The 23,568-nt window shown below is 40.5% G+C and overlaps 1 protein-coding gene across 2 annotated transcripts in view; it reads left to right on the top strand.

Moving 5' to 3' along the window:
- SHTN1 (shootin 1) overlaps positions 1–23,568 on the top strand; it is a 97,956-nt gene that overhangs the window by 26,909 nt on the left and 47,479 nt on the right. For both annotated transcript variants that reach the window (XM_032423449.1, XM_032423450.1), the window contains exons 4-8: positions 4,285–4,379; positions 10,235–10,403; positions 12,933–13,030; positions 15,294–15,375; positions 18,592–18,686. In XM_032423449.1, the coding sequence (XP_032279340.1) occupies positions 4,285–4,379; positions 10,235–10,403; positions 12,933–13,030; positions 15,294–15,375; positions 18,592–18,686 (539 nt within the window). The remainder of the gene's footprint in view (positions 1–4,284; positions 4,380–10,234; positions 10,404–12,932; positions 13,031–15,293; positions 15,376–18,591; positions 18,687–23,568) is intronic.

Here is a 23,568-nt window from a genome sequence, read left to right as displayed (position 1 = left end):
TGTGTGTTAGGACGTACCTGTTTTCCCACACACCTGCCGGTGCGTCGCTGTTCCCACACTGTGTGAAGACCTCTCGAGTGATCTGACGTTGCAAGGGAACGTACAGCGTGTCCACCACGTGTGCTGCGGAGACATCCTGCATCTAGGCGTTGCTGAGGGTTGGCTGGATGGAGAGGAGTTTTGCTCAGGGCAGTCCCATGGGTGGTGTCACATTTGAATACAAGTTAGAAAGAAGCCTAGAAAATTGGGAGTGGCCTAGAAATTAGTTTAGCCGGGCTTTACCAGTTAGAACTGTATTTTGGGATATATGCTACTTGACCTCTCTGGGCTTCGATGTTCTCAAATAGAAAATTGCTGTGATGATACCTACCTCCTAAGACTGTCGTGAGGACTCAGCACAGAACACGTGGAAAGGGTTTAGCACAGGCTGAACACACAGTTGGCCCAATGGTGGGTGATGGTGGTTGTGTCCTAAGCGGTTCCGTTCTAGAGAGAACATTCTTTTTTTTTTTTTTTTAAAGATTTTATTTATTTATTTATTTATTTGACAGAGAGATAGATAGTGAGAACAGGAACACAAGCAGGGGGAGTGGGAGAGGGAGAAGCAGGCTTCCTGTCGAGCAGGGAGCCAGATGTGGGACTCGATCCCTAGGACCCTGGGATCATGACCTGAGCCGAAGGCAGACGCTTAACGACTGAGCCACCCAGGGGCCCTAGAGAGAACGTTCTTGTAAAGGGGTGTTCACAGACAGATCTAGGCCTGATAGATTTTTCCAGTCATTCAAGCAAACACAGACGTGACTTCCTAGTTTATACCTAGCAGTATGCCAGGTGCAAGAGAGTCAGATGTGAGTAAAGCAGAGTCTCTGCTGTAATGCTTGTAGTTCATAAAAGACAAAAACAAGTAAAAAAGAAAAACCCAGTTGCCCTCCATTCCACAATGGCAAGTATGTAAGAGTGTTTTGGGGTCATGAAGAGGATAAAAAAATTCTGCTGATTCAACTAGACTGGTGGAAGCAATCATTGATGTACTTGTAGGTTATGCTTCTGAGTTGTCAGTCATTAAAAACAACTCTTATTATGGAAAATATCAAGCTTATTATACGGAAGTGAGAAAATAATGCAACAAACCCCCATGTATCCATCATTCAGCTTCAACAGTTACCAGCTCCTGGCCAGTCCACTTTCATCTCTGTCCATACATCCATTCTCACTGACCTCAGATTATTTGGAAATGCCAGTCATCATATCATTTAATGATAATTTCATCATAAATGAATATAAATATTTCAGTATGTGTTTCTAAAAGACTAGGATTCATCTTTCTTCTGTTTTAAGCCTCCATGTCATCCAAATTACAGATATTTTAGGTGTAGTTATCACTCATGATCTATGGATATTATGAGATAAGCCTGAATTCAGCACCATAGGACCAATCACTAAATGAACAAATTAAAGTTTTTTTAAAAAAACTTTCATCCTTTGAAAGGTGCAAATAAAATTATATGTTACAAAAATTTCTGTTTTGTGTCATGTAACCTGACTTGTGGTTTTAGCAATGGGGTCATGCTTTTTAAAGATATAAATGCCCTCTGAAACATGTTATTTTCTTTTAAATCTAGAAAGTCGATAGGTAGGTTTCCTTGCTCCCTATTTAGCATTGAGATAATTTTTTTAAACTAGAAATCAAAGCACAACTTTTGATTTCTACTGTTCCCTCTTAGAGGAAGAGATTAAAAAAAAAAACGTATTAGATGGGGCCTGCTGTATGAGAATTGGAGAAAAATGTGGGCTAGTGCTGCCTATGTAAGTTTTATCAAGTTAAATTACAGGGCAGCTTTTTACAAAATGTTCAGAAAATAAGTGTGTGTGTGTGTGTGTGTGTGTGTGTGTTTCTTTTTGCTGGGCCTAAACCTTGCTATGTGGAATGATTTTTCCTTACTCTTCCATGAGCAAGAATGTTACTGAATAAAAAGTCAAATTCCTATGAAACATGCAGAGTGTTTATGTTTTTGTTATGATGGTGGAAATACCAGATTGTGGCAGAAGAAGTCAAGTAGTTAAGGCTAAAAATTCAAAGTAATATTTGATGTTGTAAAAATTGTATAGGTTTCTTTTCTCTTTCCTTCACATTTTTGAAGAACCTACCTTGTAAACATAGTGATAAAATGCCAAGAATATTAGGATTTTAAGGAAATAATAGAGCCTATTATTTAAACTACAATATAAAAGGCAATTATATTGATGAAGAGCTACATGGGCTTTGTGTGTGTGAATAAACTTGGCCTGTGTTCAGCTTCTATTTGTTCTTCTGGCATAAACACATATTGTGTGTGATTCCAGTTTAATGGGGACCCGTTTGTATGCCAAGCAGCTGCATTTTAGGACCTATTGCGTGATTTCATAGCTCTCTGAAAATTGGTTCTATTCAGAACAAGAGATAGAAGAGGAGAGGGGGGTGGTGTGGAGGGGGGGTGAGCAGAGCCTCCACACACAATCATTTCTTTTCAATTGGAGCCAGAAAGGTTGATGACAACATGACCATTGTGTTATAATGATAAGACCACTAAGGCATCTGTACCTCTCATCAAGGCTCACACAACAGCAGATACAATTTAATTCACAGCTCTGTCAGCGCCGCTGATACCATTATGCCGTCTGTCTCCACAGTTATAATCACTGTCCTCGGAGAAATGCAGTTGAAATGATCTTGAGCAGTCAAAGAAACTCTCAATTAAGGCTGCCACTTCCAATGTGTCAGATTGTGTCTTATGCACTTGGTACAATTTTCACTTCCAATCCTGTTTATTTACCATGTCTACCAGTAATTACGCTTAACGTGTCATTTAGTGAGGGGGGCCCCTGCCAAGCCGATTGTTGGGTGCTGCTATACCATTGAGTGGGAGTTTCTCGAAGTCAATGCCATCAGCAGCTTTTAGGCCCTGATGGGATGCAGTCGTAATGTTGATAATGCAAGTATCGTGCTCATCAAGTCATAATTAGATGCCACTCAAATGTGCCACTTGTAATAACAGTGTTGATTCATGTTTTTCTCGGTGACTGCAACTACTAATTAGTTAAGTGGTTTTTGGTTGGCCTGCATTTGCTGCAGATTATTATTACCCCTGAAAAAATGTCAAGGTTAGAGATGTTTCTGGCCATTGAGTGCTGCTTTATGAATTTGAATATTAACATAATAAGAACTTTGGACAGACTTAGGAAGTAATACATTTTTGTATTTAATTTGGAGAGAAATTTTTTTCCCCCGAGTTTAATCATAATTGCAGGTTAATTAAGCTTAAATGAAGCAAAAGTAATCTCTCTTTGTGTTAAGTGAGCCCAGTGCTTTTTGCCTAACTTTGTGGGGTTTCACACTTGGGTGTACTTCATTTTTCTTTTTTAAGCCAAACAAATGTCAATAAGCATACACGTCTACAGTGAAGTTTAAGATTCTGAGCATTTTCCTTTAACTAGAAATGTGGGTGAAAGGAATTGGCACTTTGCTCTTCCTTGATCTTCGAAGTATAATTCAGGTTCTAAATTACTTTGTACCTTTGAATCTCAATTTGTATAAACCAGCTACTAAAAGAACCTGAAAATTACTATTTTTCAAGCATTGGTAAAGTGTCCAGGAAAATTGTATTTTTCTTCCAATCTTCCTGACAGTCTGTGATGCAAGAAGCATCCGCTTTCATTGTCATAGAGTCCATAACTCTCGTTGCTATCCTTTTCTGCCCTGGAGTTTATTAAATCACAGTAACTACTTTATCACTCATAAGGCTGTTGCATACTGACCTGAGCTAAACTGCCACATTGTTATTCCGGTTAAGGAGATCGAGTTGAGATTTAATTTTAAAAATTTCTCACTCGCTCATTTTCCTTATTAGATCCATGCGTTCTGTCCCGCTAAGAAAAGGAACTCATGTTTGCCACTTTTTATTTAGGAGAGATTCTTTCGTCTAAGTTAGTGGACGTGTCTGTCTCCGTGAACAGCTGCATAGAAAAGCGACACTTAAAAGCATCCTAACTAGCTTTCTTAAAAATGTGTGCACTAGCAGTGAAGGCTCTTCATTGCATTCTTTTTTCTCCCCCTCCACGTCCAAATATTGGCTAAGACTTACTCAGGGCAGCATCTTCCAAGACTTTTTTTTTTTCCCTCCATGCTAGCTAAAGGTCTGGCGAGCTAAAGAAGTGAAGTATTCTGAGTCATGGGACACAATGTGTGGGCTTCTGGAATCGCTGACTAATCTCTGAATGCTGAGACTTTTTTCCCCTCATTCCTAGTTTCTCACATGGTTATAGAGGAAGTCAATTTTATGCAGAACCATCTTGAAATAGAGAAGACTTGTCGAGAGAGTGCCGAAGCTCTGGCGACAAAGGTGAGACTCTTCAAATAAGGGAAATCTACCTGCGCTTTTTAAAAAAATTTCAACTTGCTTTTGTGAAGAGTGGCCTCCTATCTGCTTTTGCTTTTCTAATCCATTGCCTCTGCTCTGATGAGGAGGGAAAGTGTCTAAAGTGTTGTAAATTCTCGGAGTCCTAGAATAGGATTATGTAAATATCTTAATGCCTAGGTTCTTTCCATTGTAAAGGGGGCATTTGTATGTGTGCATTTCAGCATCGGTGCTTTTTGCCTCTGAAAAATGGCCCCAGAGTCGTTCGTTCAGCTGGACTTTCTAAGTGTCTATGCTTTGGGTGAACAGTTTAAAACGAACCTGGTGTGACATAAAGGGGTGCAATGAGTGTTTCATGTTTGATTTAGATGAAAAAGTCAGCCTCCAGCCGTACATTTCAGGTGATTATTTGTGAAAGCAGAGTGAGGGCATGCTGAAGGTGACCTCCAGTGCTTCACTGATTGCTTCTCGCTGATGAATTTACCAAGAGTGTAATTTTCTATATTCTGTCTCATCAGAAGTACATTATTATTAAAGAATGTTTTTATCTCTGTCTTACGTATTTTGGGTTGGGTAAAAGGCATCTGAACCACTTCATCAGAAAATGGATTACAGCAGTTTTTAACCAAATATCATTAGTAATGCCGGTTGTGTGTCTTTCTTTCTTCCCCATCACCTCCCTCCAAAGTATGTCTTTGGATGTGACTGAAAGTCTGCAAATCAATCAGCCAATCTGTCTATATCTCTCTCTATTTAATTTGGATGCATTTGCAGTGTGCTTGCTAGAGGTATTTGCTTAATTGTTTGTGTAATGACACTACATTAGAATTCATAAGATAATGCAGTCAGAACCTAAGAATATAAACGTGTGCATGCAACTCCTCTTCTGTTATTCATTTGGAGAATACACAGCAATACAGACCATTGCTTTAAAAACAGTGATTGCGTGGGTGCTTTCCCATCATTTCTTCTGCGCTACCCTTCATTAAGTGTTCACTGGTTCACAGAACTGGGTGAATTCTCTTTTTGTATCCTTTATTCTTTCTTTTGCAACAGGTAGAAAAAAATACCTTTGGAGCATACTAGCTGCTCTGAATCTTGCAGTGGCTAAGTCCAGTCCTTGTATTTTCCCTTGCTATCGATAAGTATCCTTGTTGCCAACAGTACATGCAAAATGAGAACACGGACTACCTTGCAGGACTGGCAGAGTTAATGGAAAGCAACAGTTTGGGGGGCAGTATATACAGGTTTTATTCCCAGTGATGTCATTTTGGGTATATGTGACTTTGGGCAAGTTACTAGTTCTGGTCTCCGGACTGCTGTAGTCTCATCTCAGATGTCAGGATGGACTAGCGTTAGGACGGCAGGGAGAATGGGACAGACTTTTCCTTTTTTCATGATGCACTCCACTCATGGGTGTGTACAGTCCCCTTTAAAAAGAAGATTTGATCCCCGCCCCTTCCTTTTTTTAGCTAACAGGTGACTTGGAGCAAGAGAATGCACCTCTCTGAGCTACAGTTGCCTTGTCCTAAGTGTCAGGGTGGACCAGCATTGATTTCTTAAGAATATCCTAGACCCACTGACGCTGGGAGTGCGGCCCAGGCCAGCTGTGTGCTGAGAAAGGTGCCAGGGGACTGTTGTCTTCATCCCTGGTTATGAACCACTGTGTTACTAATCTCAAAGGTCAGTTTTATAGTTTAGTCTTGACAATAGGATCCTTCACTTACACGGTTTGTCTTCTATTCATGAAGTCTTTCGAAAATGGCCGTATGGTTGGTTTTTGAGGATACAATGTGACCTCGTGGGACTTGGAATAAAAACAGGTCAGAAAGCCTATAGTTGTGCTCATTGGATTTGGAAGATACTACAGCTTTGAATGCAAAGTTTGGAAGCTCCATTATATGCATGATCAATAAATAAGTAGCACATCCTGAGTTAGGTATCCCAATTGTCATTTTTGAAAGTAGACTCCATTTTTTTTTTTTTTAAAGATTTTATTTATTTGAGAGAGAGAGAATGAGAGACAGCAGGAGAGGGAGGAGGGTCGGAGGGAGAAGCAGACTCCCTGCCGAGCAGGGAGCCTGATGGGGGACTCGATCCCGGGACTCCAGGATCATGACCTGAGCTGAAGGCAGTCGCCCAACCAACTGAGCCACCCAGGCGCCCAGTAGACTCCATTTTTAAAGCAGCAAAGTTTCTATAAATTTATTCTTATTTTTCTAAATCTTTGCTCTCAGATTAATGACAAATGGAATGTTTAATTCTTAAGATGCAGTTTGCATAATTTTCTTAAGAGCAAGGGTGGCTACTTTGCTAAAATGTGTAGGTTAAACTGATAAATGTAGCCCAGTTATTTAAACCATATGGTTCAGATCTGCTTAACTTGCTTATTTTGTATCTTTAAATATTCATTAAGCTGCACCCAATATAAAAACTGTTTAAATTTGAATGTAGTAGAAGATTCTGTTACTGTAGGGTTATAAAAGATTTATTTTTGCTTTGTGACTTAGAATGGTTCCAAAAAACAGTTAGCATGCCATTAACATATATAACTTGATGAATAATAACTTCAGTGAGATTGCTTAGCCAAAATTTGTGAATTCAGAGTTTTTAAAAATACCCAGTTAGTCTGGTTATGAGATCTTTATGTACATAAATCTTATGTTTTTTCCTTCAAAATGTGAGAATGATGTTTCAGAGGAATTTCTGTGTGGCTTTTTTTTTCTTGAAGAGTAGGCTCCTCACCCAATGTGGGGCTTGAACTTATGACCCTGAGATCAAGAGTTGCATACTCTACCGCCTGGCAGGTGCCCCATGTGTAGCTTTTTTCTTGAGTTAGTAACGTTGTTAATGAGAGTAGTTGTATTATAGCCAGATAGTGCTGGTGGATTTTGGTGCCTGGCTTGATAGAAAGAGGCATTTGAGGGTAGAACTGTTAATGAACAAGTTATTAAGTATTATTGTGACAGTGGCCCAGGGATGAGCCTATTAAGCACCAGATGGCAAAAATTAGTATTTTTGTGCTTTTGTGAATATCCTGGAGGAAGAAAAAGTTGCATGGATGTATATCTTGGTGGAAGAAAACTAGCTGATCAAGTATTCCCAAACGCACAACCTGAACCTCTTTTGTTACTATTAGGAGTGGACACTGAATTTTTCCTGCATGTCCATCACTGTATTAAATACTTTCTGTGTAATATCTCACTCAATCCTCACGTTATGGGGCAGAGGCTATTTTTATCCTTAGTTCGCTGATGAAGAGACTACCACTCTGAAAGATGAGATTATTCTAGAGGCAGAGATGTTGGATTATAGAGCAGGATTCTTAACTCTGACTTTATAGAAATGGGTACGGAAACATTGCCTTTCTCTATATCAAAGATTCTTCATATTGATGTGCATTAGAATCACCTGGGACCTCGGAGGGAGTACTCTGCTGGGTTCCACTGCTAGAGATTTGGGTCTGGTGAGAGCCTGTGCACTGGGATTTTTTAAAAGCTCTCTACAGATTCTAATGTGCTAAGCTGGAAACCATTAGTTTAAGTATTAGGAAGCAGAATTACAAATGAAGGCTTGAGTGTTTTCACTTTTTCCTTCAGTTGTGATTTTCTCCTGCCATTCAGAAAAGATGGCATCTTATCAGCCAGGATCCTTGAGCCTCTGGTGCCCCATGGTAGCATCCACGGTGCCAAGACCCCACAACAGGCTTTACATGCATGTTTCATCTTAAGGGAGAGGGGCTTGGCGATCATGGGCTCATCTCTTATCCCTGATCCTCTAACGTACTGTGGGGAGCTAGAAGCTGGAGCTGTGCGCTGGGGACAGGGAAGAAAGGGGCTGTGTTGGATTCCCTGAGTAGAGCTTACGAGGCTTCCCAGGGGGAATCTGAGGAAGGGTTTATAGCCATTTCTAATAGAATCTTCCTGATTCCCCAGAGAGGTCAGGGAAACCACTTGTGCTCCAGATCGGGCTACTTGAGATATAGTTAGATTCAGTGTTATCGGGGTGAGAATCAGATCTCCCAGTTTGAAATGGCCTGGGCTTTTCCCTGAGGGAAACCCTAAAGGGTCCTACGTATGATCACAAATGAAGGACCAAAGTCGGACAAGCCACCAGCATGTCTTACTCTGATGTAAGGTTTATAGTAGAGAAGGTAGTTAGCTTTCCAATGAATTAGGTTTCTGTTTCTATTTATTGCCAGTGTCAGTTATTTAATTCAGAACTTGTCTTGCTGGCCATTGGCCCTTAGTAAAGGAAAAAAAGTTGCTTTTTTTTTTTTTTTAAGATTTTATTTATTTATTTGACAGAGAGAGAGAGCATAAGTAGGCAGAGTGGCAGGCAGAGGGAGAGGGAGAAGCAGGCTTCCCGCGGAGCAGGGAGCCCTATGCGGGGCTCGATCCCAGGACCCTGGGATCATGACCTGAGCCGAAGGCAGACACTTAACTGACTGAGCCACTCCGGCACCCCAGAGGTTGCATTTCTATATGTGCATGTGTTCAGAGGAGACCTTTTATTTTTTAGTCTTGAGAAAACATAAGGAGACCATACTTTTCCTCCTATGGGCTTTGGACCAAGTTTAGTCTTTGTGTGTGCTTTGTACTAATATTGATATGCACATAAACACGTGAACCAAAGAAGGCAATGACAGTTGAGTAACTGAAGCTAAAGAACAATTCATTTCTGCAAAGGGAATAACAAATACATTAATGTATTAGTATTTCTTTTCTTTGCTATGAACTAGAACTCTTTTTATAGAGAGAACAGAAACATATCTCGTACTTTCTTCCACTGTCAAAAGAAAAAAAAGGAGGAATTTGTTAGTAAGGGATATTGGAGAATCCCATGCAATCCATGGGCTAGGAGCATTTTGAGAATGGACCAGAGTCCTTTGGGAAATCCATCTTCATTATTTTTCTCTGCCTGTCTCTACACATCAGCTCCATTTTGGGCTCTGCTACAGACTACCTTCCTCTGTTCCTCAATTCAGTAGTGGATTGTGGTTGCCAATAGCTTCCGTACATCTAGACACATGGAAGGAACCTCATCTCTCTGTTCCAGCCTCCAAATTTCTAGAGAAGGGATTTGACCAAGCTTGGGCTCATGTGCCTGATCCCTGGACTGATTAGCTGCAGTCAAAGGGATGGGGTGTGCTTTGGGGGAACATGGTTGTTCCCATAGGAATCCTGTGGAACAATGAAGAAGAGTAGCAGGTGTTCAGAGAAGAGGGAGGGCTGGGCTAGCAAACGTTCAAAGCTTTTTTTTTTTTTTTTTTAAAGATTTTATTTGACAGAGAGACAGCGAGAGAGGGAACACAAGCAGGGGGAGTGGGAGAGGGAGAAGCAGGCTTCCCACGGAGCAGGGAGCCCGATGCGGGGCTTGATCTCAGGACCCTGGGATCATGACCTGAACCAAAGGCAGACGCTCAACAACTGAGCCACCCAGGCACCCCTAGGCTAGCAAACATTTAAAGGGTGTGCACAGCAGCAAAGAAAACATTTTCTTAAAATAAAATGCCTTAATTAAGACTATTAAGGATGGAATAAGTTGAAATTTGATTTAATCTGTACTGGTGTCTTATCTTAATTCTTCTTCTGTTATCAGTTATAACTAGCATTTTCCCATGCTGCTGGCTGTAATCCAGGCATCAGGTCTTACTTTAATAAGTTTAATGCTAAAAAGTATAAATAAAACCTTACTTCATGAATCTTCTAATTGTTAGTTCATGCTGTGGGTGTTGATGAATATGTAAGACAGAAGTACACTTAGTCTGTCTGTTGTTTAAAAATCCAAGACACTCATTTGACTGCTGTTAAAATAACTGTTTTTATATTTTGCCTTAGCTAAATAAAGAAAATAAAACATTGAAAAGAATCAGCATGTTGTACATGGCCAAGCTGGGACCAGATGTAATCACCGAGGAGATCAACATCGATGACGAAGATGTTAGCACCGACCCAGAGGGCTCCGCAGAGACCTGTGTTTCTGTGCAGTGTCAGAAGCAGATCAAAGGTGGGACTCTTGGCTTCGTCACTGAGCATATTTTGGATAATGTTTCTCAGCCCTTGTTGCCCATTGGAATCACCTGAGAACTTTAGAACTTGGGTCTGGCTTCAAAAAATTTCGGATTTAAATGTCCCAGGGAGTAGCCTGGTTGAGAATCACGATAGGACGTAACGTTGGTGCATTATGAATTACTTTCTCATTTGGGATTTGGCACTTTTGAAAGCATTGTCTTGATGGAAACAACCAGTGTGTAAAAATTCTTAAAAATATGGACTATGCGTTGAGATATTTTTGTTAAGCAAAAGAAAGAATGTATAAAAATATATTTAGCCAATGCCTCTCGTTTGTCTGGTTCTTTTTTGGAATCTTTGGGGAGGATTCCTCCCCAGATAGCTTAAGTCTGTGCCCTCAAAGGACTTCTCGTCTGATTCAGGCACTGAGCTGTAAGCAATTATGCGGCGTTCAACTTCAACGCTGTTAGACCTCGCTGTGTGGGTCAGTGGGAAGTGGAATATCACACGGTACCTCTATTAAATACACTTTAATTTTATTCATGATTATATATACACGTGATTATATGTACACATTGTTTATGTTAAAGATGGAGGAAAGCAGTCTGGGGCTCAATAACTTTTAGGGCATTTTGGCATTAGGCACATGCCAAAAGCAACACTCGCTAGCCTGTTGGTTTGGATAAAACTGCAATTGGAAGGAGAGAGAAGGAAGTATAACGAAAGCCATCGTTACCTGACTCTCCACCCCCTTGACTTAAGACAAAATAATATTTGTGTCGGTGGGGAGGGAGAAGAGGTTTACAGGATTTTCTTTTATTCATGATTCTCCTCTCCTCTTAGGTCTCAGATGGTATTGTCTCTCGTTCCTCCTTCAGGATTAGCCAGCCAGTGGAGAAAGAGATTTTGAAATAAGTGTCTGAGAACTCTTCCAGTCTGGGTTCCTATAAAAGCTTGATTCAATTTATAAGTAACTCCAGAGAAGGTTTTTAATTAAAAGCAGTTAAAACCTGGGGTGCCTGGGTGGCTCAGTCGGTTAAGCATCTGCCTTCGGCTCAGGTCATGATCCCAGAGTCCTGGGATCAAGCCCCGCATCAGGCTCCTTGCTCGGCAGGGAGCCTGCTTCTCCCTCTCCTTCTGCCTGCTGCTCACCCGGCTTGTGCTCGCTCTCTCTCTCCCTCTGTGTCAAATAATTAAATAAAATCTTAAAAAAAAAAAATGCAGTTAAAACCTGAGTAGCAAAACTGGAGACCTTGGTTATCAATTTTAGGACTCTGTGCTAATCTGTGTATATATATTTTTAAAAAGATTTATTTATTTATTTGAGAGAGAGAGAGATGGAGAGAGAATGAGCAGAGGCAGAGGGTAGGGAGAGGGAGACTCCTCAAGCAGACTCCCAGCTGTGTGTGGAGCCTGACTTGGTGCAATCCCAGGACCCTGAGATCATGACCTGATCTCCAAGCGAAATCAAGAGCCGGACAGTCCACCGACTAAGCCACCCAGTCACCCCTCGGTGTATATTTTTTTTTTTACTGTTTGAGTGGTGGAAGTAACTTTCATCTATCACCAGAAGCTTTTGCACTTAACGGTTGCTAATATTTTCATTTTGGTAATACAGTTTTCATTAAATTCCGGTAATAAGAAATATGAAATAAATTAAGAAACAAAACAACAACTCGGGAGAGAAAATTACTAGAATTAACCTTTTTCAAATAGGTTATATTTTGAGTCCATTCGAATAATGTTTGAGGGCTATAAGTTGGCAGCAGGTCAGGATTTTTTTCTGCAAAGCAAAATCTGCAAATTATCAACTGCCCCATTTGTTTGTTATATTTTTTTTTTTTTTTTTTTTTAAAGATTTTGTTTATTTATTTGACAGAGACACAGCGAGAGAGAGAACAGAAGCAGGGGGAGCGGGAGAGGGAGAAGCAGGCTTCCTGCCGAGCAGGGAGCCCGATGCGGGGCTCGATCCCAGGACCCTGGGATCATGACCTGAGCCGAAGGCAGACGCTTAACGACTGAGCCACCCAGGCGCCCCTGTTTGTTATATTTTATTGTGACAAGAGCCCATGCCATTTTAAAAGAAAAAGGAAATTGGTACTATGCCTTAATTTGTTTTGCTGAAATCTTAAAAAATTTTACTTCTAAAATCCCAGGTAGTTTTCTAAAATATGGGTTTGATAGCATGCAAAGAAAACATGATCTGGTACATTTAATAACACAGTGAGATTGCATGATATAAAATTATTAATAACTGTGGCTGTATACAGGGGCACGGAAGTGAGATTTCCATCATTCTCTGCTTCTTTATTTTTGTTTTAGCTGTTAAATAATCTTGACCGTAAGCTATACATGGACTGGCATTTTTCAGTTCTTTTGACAAGATTGATTTCTTCTTTTAAAAATAAGTTTAAAAAAGTTACTACATCTGAAACTAATGATGTACTATAAGTTCGCTAATTGAATTTAAAGAAATGTTTATTTATATTGTTTCCCTCCCCTTATTTTGTCTTTAAAAATGCAGAACTTCGAGATCAAATTGTATCTGTTCAGGAGGAGAAGAAGATATTAGCGATTGAATTGGAAAATCTCAAGAGCAAACTTGCAGAAGTAATTGAAGAAGTATGTATCTTAGGCCTGAAAGGCAAGACTTTTGGTGTTTTCAGGGTGTTTGGAGACTGGCTACGTTAAAAACTTGCTGTTGGAAGTTGATTTCAGAAGTTGATTTTGAGAACCATGTACCAATTTTTATCTTCTCTTCTACCCCCTGTTTCAAATATACAAAAGGTGTAGAACATAAGATCACGGACATTTGTATACTCAACACCTAGCTCAGTAAGTAAAGCACCAAAATAGCAATGAAGTGTCCCCGTTGTCTCCCATATTTCACTATGGGAGGCAGATTTGTAAGAATGACATCTGCAGTTTAAGTCATCTGCTTTATTGTTGCTGGTGAAGAAGTATTTGGCTTCTCTATCAGACAGTTTGGCTCGGTTGGAAATGGCTGTCCTCTTGTATACTTCCAACATAAGTGTATGTGATAGATGGCAGAATGGGTTCAAGTGGGTGTTTCAAGAATCTTTTTATTTTTCCTTCTGAATGGTCTTTAAGAACAGGATCACATAATTGCCTTTCTGTGCATGATGCTTTGAGGAACTGCCTTTGCAATCGTGATTTAACATGTGTCAGTGGTTCCCAGATTCTACAGCCCAAGCTTCTAGACCCATCCCTCAGGTGGCTTACAAGTAATGCTGAGGAATCGAGGTGTCGGTCCCTTCAGTGGGCAGCCTTACCCAGCTACCTCAGTTTGCATACCTATCTGACAGTTTTCATAAGGGCCAGAATGCAAAAAAGGTTGGGAGATGGTGTCCACCAATTACAGCCTTGCTCACATTTACTTACCGTGGCAGAACATAACTGATGAATGGGAAGAAGGATGATGCTATTTTGGAAGTGGCATTCCTGTTGGAGAGTGTATACCAGTTACTAATTCAAACCGAAACCAAAAATAGAGCTTATCCTAAAAGCATCCAGTTCACAGGCTCTCTGGCATGCCGATGGATTCAGAGTCCTTTTCCAGGACCATTATCTTAGTTTCTTTCTTTCTTTTTTTTTTTTTTTTTTTAAAGATTTTATTTATTTATTTTGAGAGAGAGAGAGAATGAGAGAGCACATGAGAGGGGGAAGGGTCAGAGGGAGAAGCAGACTCCCTGCCGAGCAGGGAGCCCGATGTGGGACTTGATCCAGGGACTCCGGGATCATGACCTGAGCCGAAGGCAGTCGCTTAACCAACTGAGCCGCTCAGGCGCCCCTTCGTTTGTTTCTTGACTGTAACCGTTGTAGAGAGACAAACACATTTTGATGCACTGTCTTCCTCCATTATGATTATTTACTGATCATCCTGTTCCCCTCCCACTTAGAGGTGTTCTTAGAAGCCCTTTCAGTTACTTTTATTATGACTATTTCAGACATGTGAAAAGTATAAAAAACACCCATATATCTACCACCTAGCTTAATACATAGTCCTGAAAACCCCAGTGTCTCTCTCCCTAACTGCATTCCCCTCACTCCCTGCCCCATTTTCCTACACAACCATTATTCTGAATTTGGCTTTTATCATTCCAATGCATGTATTTATATTTTTTGCTACAATACGTAGTATTTTGAGTGTTTTTAAATGATGTAAATGTACCTGCTTTTATTTTTATTTTTTTTTAATTTTTATTTTAAGTAGGCTCCATGCCCAACGTGGGGCTAGAACTCACAACCTGAGCTGATACTCCACTGACTGAGCCAGCCAGGCACCCCTGTACCTGGTTTTTAAAATTCAGCATAGTGCATTTGAGATTTATCCACTTTGATATATGTAACTTTGCATTCTTTTTTTAAATGGTCCTATGATAGTCTCTTCCAATTGATTGATGTCAAAATTATCTCAGAAATGTAAGTTTTTGGGGAAGATTTTCATGTGTGTTTTATTTAAGCCAGAAGTCATCAAAGTTTAAAGTATTTTTTATTTAAAAAATTCATGTATTTTTTCCTTAATTTAAATGTCATCAGAGTTCTCTGACTATATGATTTGTCTATTGTCTGGGTGTTTTCTAGTTGGATTTTTGCCTTAAAAATATCATTTACATGGGTAGGGACCAGTGCTATTTGGAATTTGTAAAGAAGTTCTCTATCAAAGGTATATCCTAACCTAAATAGCTACCTTTGAGGCCTTAAGAACAACTTTAATAAAATCCCAACACAGTAAAGCCAATTACTGCTTTAAATTATAACTTCATGTTGACTGTTGAACAGCACTTTGTGTATCACACATCACCTTATGTCATGTTGTACAGTGTTGTGTGTTTTCTTCTCTCACAATCTCACATTTTTTTAGGTAAATAAAGTTAAACAAGAAAAAGATCTTTTAAACTCAGAAGTTCTTGAACAGAGAAGAGTCTTAGAAAAATGCAATAGAGGTAGGTGTCTCCAGTCTTTTTACTCAGATACATATGTAATTTATTTGGTATGCATACATTTTGTGTTGTTTCGTACCTGTGCCTAAAGAGTCTTATAGCAAGAATATCCTATCTTGGTTTTCCTGATTTCTCACCACGAGTCTCTCTCTTCCCGGTTATTTTATCATTCCCCTTAGAGTCTTGGGACTTCTAAAAGTGCTTTCACTTGAGGAACTTCCGACCCATTTCAAACCAAAACACTGTTCTGTCTACATGTATCCTGGGACGAAGGCCATATTGGCTCTCCCCTCAGTATTTGTGTATTTGGTAGGTTATTTTTAATCCAGAAGAGAGGATATCTACACAGATACATACAACATGATATGAAAAAATTTTAAATTAAGAGAATATAGAAAATAGGGCAAAGCGGAAGTAAAATTAAATATTGCTATACAAGGTTGCGTGCTTGCTGTCAGGTCTTGTGCATTCCTGTCCGTGCGCAGTCAAGTTCTGGCTCTGAGCTGTCTAGCGGCCAGCATGATGAGAGATTCACGATCATTTATACGAATCGTATGAAAATGATCCTCTTGGTCACGAGAGGCAGACCTGGTCTCATGGTGAGAAGGAAATTTCTCCAAAGGCTACCTCTAGAGAAAACGGAATCCTTGTTGTAAAACACAGCATCAAGTCCCATGGGGGCTGTGTTTTTGCATCCCCTGGTTCAGGACAAGGGAGTGATGCCAGAGTGCAGGAAACCTTCAAGCCTTCCCTGTTGTCATTGGTGGTAGTTCTCCACCTTTGGGTGACGAATGGAGGTTTTTGAATAAATAAAGGACCTCGTAGTTCAGTGTGGGAGATACGGTAGATTGTGACATTTCTCAGCTCCTTCCACATTTAAGAAGATAGAAACGGTCTTGATGTACTGTGCTAGAAAGAGGGTTCTACAAAGGTTAATCACGTGGATCTCGCCTTCAGAGAGCCCTCTCTCTAGGAAGAGGGAGATCATATAAATAAATGCATGATGAGGACCAACCTAATTTCTTTCAGAATCCAAGTCAAAAGGGCCAGGACATGTGAAAACTCACTTTTTATTATGGTGTTCTGGACTTAGAAAAGAGAGTCAATTATGTTGCCCAGGGCCTTCAGAGAGTCATAGTCGTCTTTGTTTTCTTCGCGAAATTTCTTTTTTAAATAGGTTTGAAAATCATTTGGCTCTCAGGGACCTATAATTCACATCACAAACCACCACTTATATTGCTTTACTGGAGTAAGACTATTCGTCTTTCCTCTGAGAAGGCAGTAGATTTACAGAGTACAGAGCTTGAAATTCTATGTCATTACACAGCAAACCAGTCCTTAGTCAGTTAGGACTGAAGTGTCCTGGCGGAACATTGTGTGAAAGCAGCCATTAAGAGCGCCTTTTTAAAGATTTTATTGATATGACTCAGCTCAGGATTGAAAGTGCCTCTGTAGAAGCAGATGGAGAGACCAGTGGGATACCAACCTATGTTGTGTCTAATTTCTAATGGCGTCATCACTCCCTTGGTCCTGTCTGTATCATTATTTAAGAAAACAGGCCACAGAATGTCAAAAAGTAGCAAAGATTTTGGGTTGCTACTATCTGACAGGACCTTCCCTTTAAAGATTTCTGTCCTAATTCTTTAATTCAGAGCTCTGAGTCTGGGCCTGAATGGATCTAAGGCTGTTTCTCTTTGTAAACATGGAGGACGGTTAAAAATAACATCTCTATATAACCTTTCACATGTTTCCTTTTCTGTGAAATGCCTCGTCGATGTGTTTTGTATGCAGCTTGTATGTATATATATATTTTCTTTTTATTCAGGTAATATACTTTTTTGGTGGAAAACATAGATTCAAATAGGAAAAGGAAAAAAAAAATCTCTATCTTTACAGTCCAAAGATAAGCACTATTAACATCATGTATATTCTTCCAACCTTAAGAAAACCATATATATATATATATATATATATATATATATACATTAAATTGTTTGTTAAGTGTGTTTATAACATTTGTGGAAGCTAAAAAAATATCAGCGAAAGAAATACCTCTTTACCCATTGACACTTTACAAGCCCCTGAATATCAATCTCCACTTGTATCCCCTCCCTTGGATTTTTATCATTGCTTTTATTTCTAGTTCTACCAAGTATGTATATATCTCTAAATAGCATGTTGCTTAATTTTGTATGTTTTTGAACTTTATATTAATTCTGTCACCTTGCATATGTCCTTGTGCAATTTCTTGTTTGTGAGGTCTATCCCTGTTAAAGGGCTTTGCTCTGGTATGTTGACTTTCACCGCTGGGTAGTATGTCATTCAATGTCTGTCCCAGAATTCATGGATCCAGTATCGTGTCGGTGGCTGTTTGAGTTTTTTCCAGTTTTTTGCTCTTCCAAGTCCTGCAGTTATGAAAATTCTTATATGCGTCTCCTGGTACATGTGCCCTAAGATAACATGCCAAATGTAAAAGTTTATCTTCAACGTCAGTACAATGCCAGATTACCTTTTAGGTAGATTTCAACTCCTGTTAGCAGTGTGTTTGTTCCATTGTTCTGTATCCTCTCCAAACTTGGTGTAACTCTACTTCTTGATTTTTGCCAGTTCCCTCTTTGGTGAGTCTAAAAAGGTGCCTGTGTTTTTACTTTCCATTTCTCTGATTACTAATGAAGAAGAGTATCTTTCCGCACATTCACTGGCCTTTCATACGTTTCATCTTCTGTGAAGTACCTCGGCGATGTGTTTTTATGCAGCTTGTAAAAAACAGAAATGAAGTCATTTAAAAAATATATCTTTTGCTTCCATAAATATGCTTCTACAGTGTCATTTCGACAGCAGAATCATGTTTCTTGTATATACCGTACTTTTCCTGGGTCTGCCATGTGAGACCATCTGGATCATTTCACTGTTTTCAGCAGCGATGCTGAGAGTATTCTTGCAGCTTTATTGGGGGATGTGTTCATGATTTATTCTCTTGGGGGAATCAGTACATTCCTAAAAGCAGAATTGTGGAGTCAGAGGGTATGAATGGTTTTAGATTTTTGATTCACATTGCTGAGCTGCCCTCCAAAAAGGTTCAGTCCATTTATATTTCAACCAGCAATGGCTGAGGGTGCTTGTATGCCGGTACAAAGAATCTTTTCAACGCTGTTTTTCATCCGTATTCCTGACCGTCTGTGTGGCACTTTGTCCATTTCTTTTCCTTGTCTTCCTAAGTGTCCATGCTAGCGGTAGAAGAGTATGAGGAAATGCAGGTAAACTTGGAACTGGAGAAGGACCTTCGAAAGAAGGCGGAGTCATTTGCACAGGAGGTAAGTATCCACAGAGACGTAGTTTTAAATTTGTATTTCTTAAAGAACTTTACAGATGACATGTCAAAATATGTTTTGAAGTTGAATAAGAACTTACCACTTAGAATTAAGGGAGGCCAGCTATGGAATAGTGTCAAGTTCACTAAAACAGGTGTTAAAAGACCTGGTTCAAATTTTGGCCATGTCAGTCAGTCACTCATCGTATGACCTGAGAGCAGCCAGCCCCGTAGCCTCCTTGGGGCTTCACTTTCACCATCTGTAAAATGGGTGATACTACGAGCCCAACCAAGTAGATTTTGAAATCCAATGGCACAATTCTGCAAAAGGATTTTGTACTATAAAATGCTGTTATAGGGGAAAGAAATTATATTTAGGGATACCTGTCACTTGTGATGGAAAGTCCAGCTCAAGTACAGGATTTCTGTCTGTTTCAGTAGCCTTAGGAATCCAGGTTACATCTCCAAATACCTTCTCAAATAACAGTATCATGGTGTTAGTATTTCTCTTCACCTGCTAGACGGTGATCTCATTACGTGAGTTGATTTTTCCACTAGCCATGGAACATTGCCATGTTGTACATCCATCATTGTAGCCTTTCACCAAATCACATGTCAGAGATAAGCTTTGGGCTTCTCATGTTCCGGCTTCCCTTTGCTGACATGTCGCTGGGTATTCTGTGGCCCCAGGGCTGGTTTACAGGGAAATGATGAGGTACCAGTTGGCCGAACTGTAACAGCTTATGACGGGCTGCTGGTCTGCCTGAGATTTCCATCGTGTCTCAGGATTTTGAATCTGGGTGCACACTGTAGGTCGTGAAGGAAAGTAGTTAAGGAAATGTAGAACGTTTGTAGGCAGAAGTATCCAAGGTGCTGAAGGAAGACAAAGCGTGGGGTTACGGGAATGACATTTGAAAATCAGATTACGGTTTTGTGCAGGAGTCCTTCTGCGCGTGAATGTAGCTATGCTAGCAATGAACTCTGTGAAAGGTTTAGTCCAAGAAGATGTGATTTGAAATATTCTGATTCATTTTATTCAGAGAGTTTAATGAAAGGTGAGTAAAATTGTTCTCTTATTACTTGGAAGAAAGAAAAAAAAAATTGAAGTGTGTCACAGCCGCTTGGAAAAGCTGCAGCGATATCAACAGTCGAGGGGGAGGGAGACTGGGGACAATGTGAAGATGCTTCCGCTGTAAAACTGAAAAGGTGGGCTTGTTTTGACCCGAATGCCAGGGTCTTATCTTGAGAGACATTTTCAGTTTGCCATCTGTTGTTCGTGGAATGATGTTAGAATACAAAACAGCTCGAAGAAAACTCGAGGGCCATGCGGTAGCAGACAAGATTGACCGAAGAAGCAGGATTCCGCTAAGACTCTGAAAACGAGTGACTTACTCTGCCCTTCACCTGGTAGTGCTCGGCGGAAACGGCGAGGCGGACACGTGACCCCGCCTGACCGGGCGAGGCGGACACGTGACCCCGCCTGACCGGGCGAGGCGGACACGTGACCCCGCCTGAGGCGCCCGAGGAGGCGGGAGGAGGGCAAGCCAGAGCAGCCGCTCGCACTCCTCCTACCGGGAGCATCGGGGTTTGCAGCCGTGCTGGATGGTTTTGCAGTATCTAGATGCCATCTACTCAATAGTGAGAAGAAAACTGTTGGTTTGGTTTTTTTTTTTAAGATTTTTTTCTTTTTTTTTAAGTAATCGCGACACTCAGTGTGGAGCTTGAACCTACAACCCCAAGATCTGGAGTTGCATATTCTACAGACCGTGCCAGCCAGGCACCCCAGAAACTGTTCTTTAGAATAAAGTTAGATTAGAACCCATATACCTTCCCCTGTGCATGGTTTACAGATTCTTAGCTTCTTTTTAAGATTTATTTATTTGAGAGAGAGAGAGAGAGAGAGAGAGAGAGAGCATGCGTGGGAGTGGGGGGAGGGGCACAGGGAAACTCCCGTGCCTCCTGGCGGATGCGATCATGACCTGAGTGGAAACCAAGAAGCGTCAGGTGCTTAACCGTCTGAGGCGCCCGGGTGCCCCGACTCTCAGCTTTCCAACAGATAACTACTGCTTAAAGGTGTAGGCCTTGGTTTAACAAGAGAAGTGCCAGTCTTCTGCATTTTGGTTTTTCATGTGTTCGGCAGACATCTTCGTTAGCCAGACGCTGTGCTGTTGGCGGGAATATAATGGTGAAGACTGCAACCATGATCCCTGCCTCTTTGGAGCTTAGAGTCTGGAGCCTTAGAATTCAATGAAGTTAATTTACTTTATATTTTTAATTACAAGAGGAATGTTTATACCTTGTAAAAAATACAAACAGTTCTCAAATGTGTAAAGGGAAACATGGAAAGTTTCTCCCACACTCCTGCTTCCACTTGTCCATTTAAAAAGCAAAAACGTGGGGTGCCTGGGTGGTTCAGTCGTTAAGCGTCTGCCTTCGGCTCAGGTCATGATCCCAGGGTCCTGGGATCGAGCCCCGGATCGGGCTCTCTGCTCCGCGGGGAGCCTGCTTCTCCCTCTGCCACTCCCCCTGCTTGTGTTCCCTCTCTCGCTGTGTCTCTCTCCATCAAATAAATAAATCTTTAAAGAAAAATAAAAAGCAAAAACATGTGCATGCGCAAGTACACACACACACATACACACACACACACAGGAATATTACTCAGCCATAAAGAAGAATGAGATCTTTCCCTTTTGCGATAGCATGGGTAGACCTAGAGGGTATTAGGCTAAGTGAAATAAGTCAGAGAAAGACAAATACCGTATGATTTTGCCTCTCTGTGGAATCTAAAAAACAAACTAGATCAAACAAAAAGCAGAAACAGACCCACCAAAACGGAAAACAAACTGGTGGTTGCCAGAGGGGAGCAGAGGGGAGGGTAAGGGGATGGGAAAAATGGGTGAAAAAAAAAAAAGGCACCATGAAAAACAAAACAAAAACTGTACCCCTCCTCCCTCAATAAGGGGGAAACAGCCAGTTGTCTTCCTGTGTTAACTTTTTGTAGTTCTTCAATGTAACTTCAATTTTCAATGACAAATTTTACTATACTTTTAGAATATTTTTTTCTTTTTGGTCAGTGTAGTTCTTTGTTCAAAGGCGTGGCTACCTCATTCAACGTGTAGTCTGGATATACTGTGAGACTGTTTTGTAATGAGTTCTGTTTTCTTCTCAGACAACACAGATGACATTTTAATATTCTTTTGGAAAGAATGAATCCTATAGAAGTGACATAAGCTTTTCTTCTCTTTTTCATTCTTTGAAAAGATTTACGATAATCCTTGGAAATTCTGACACCCATAATGTCATTTGTGTGATAAGAGACCACCTCCCTAACCCTAGCTGTCAGGTTCTTATCATAGTTCAAAGCCAAATTCATCAGTGTTTGGTCACTAAATTTTTTTTTAAGCACATCTTTAGAAGGCACTATATAGAATATTTCATGTTAGTGTCTTAAGGTCTAGAAAACGTAGTCTAATGAATAAGTTTTTCAAGTTACCATGGTTATCTAGAGGAATTTCTTTCCTATATGTTCTTTTCATCTTACTCTATTACTATTTAGGAATTGTTACAAGGTTTTGCAAAAGAAATTCACATGATTAACATCCCCAAGACATAATCTTCACTCTTCTTCTTTCTAAAGTAACCAAGTTGAGGGGCGCCTGGGTGGCTCAGTCGTTAAGCGTCTGCCTTCGGCTCAGGTCATGATCCCAGGGTCCTGGGATCGAGCCCCACATCAGGCTCCCTGCTCCGCGGGAAGCCTGCTTCTCCCTTTCCCATTCCCCCTGCTTGTGTTCCTTCTCTCACTGTGTCTCTCTCTGTCAAATAAATAAATAAAATCTTTAAAAAATAAAGTAAAATAAAATAACCAAGTTGAGATAATTCATAATCATGTAAAGTTGAACAAGTTTTCCCAAGTGCTTTGTAGAGAAGGAGAACTGTTGCTTTTTCCCAAGAGCGAACCGAAGCTCGGAGAGCCAGTGCAGTGAGGGACACAGCTGCACCCTGACTGACGGTGGCCTGTGCCCCACACTGCTTGACCGCTGAGTTCACAGTCTGGCCTGGTCGCCACACTGACGACTGCCTCTCTCCCTGCTCCTGGCCTCCGAGCGCTCTTGGGGAAAGGCCTCACTTGCCAGGAAGCCAAAGGACACACTGAGTCCAGCTGCTACTTGCAGGTCTTCTTGTTGGCTCCCTAAGGCATTTGCTAAGACACTGGCAAGGGACCCCAACCAAGTTAAGTTGTAAGAGGGGGAAAAGGTATTTTAAAAAATGACTGTAATAATAATAATAGTAACTCAGAATGGCTCATTTCAGTTATACCATTGGTTTCAGATGTCAGAGACTAGATGAGATACGGGTGAGGTGTGGATGACTCTTCTCTAGCATGCCGATGCTTGCATTCTCACTGTCCTTGAGCTCAGCACCTGTGCACGCACACACACACTCATTCCCTCGTGCTTTCGCAGCACCTTTCATTCTTACACAGAAATGAGCTGTCAGGTGGCAGAAGAATGTAAATCTTCCTTTAAAATGCTGTTAAGAATCTGAAACTGTGAAGGTCGAATATAAAATGGGCCTAATGTCAGAGTTTATAAAACATTTCATGTGTAGAATCACCCACTGGCTAACTTGTGTAGGGTATTAAGGAAAAGAAGTAACAGGTTAATAGAAAATAATGTTGTATTCAAAAATGTGAACTTGTAAAGACTAAATGAATAATATATGTAAGTTGCTTAATAAAGTGGCCAATAAATATTGATGTACCTTTTCCCATCTCTTCTTTACCCTCCTGACTGTTAACTACTTTCATCACTGGGGAAAAGCTAATTGGTATAAAACAAAACACTAGGTTTAGTAAATACCAGAGGAAGGAGATTAGCCAGGTGGTT

This window comes from Phoca vitulina, unplaced genomic scaffold (assembly GCF_004348235.1).
Source record: "Phoca vitulina isolate PV1807 unplaced genomic scaffold, GSC_HSeal_1.0 scaffold28, whole genome shotgun sequence".
NCBI classification, from domain to species: domain Eukaryota; kingdom Metazoa; phylum Chordata; class Mammalia; order Carnivora; family Phocidae; genus Phoca; species Phoca vitulina.
Note: the sequence above shows the minus strand (reverse complement) of the source record. Positions and strands in the feature narration are given on the sequence as shown.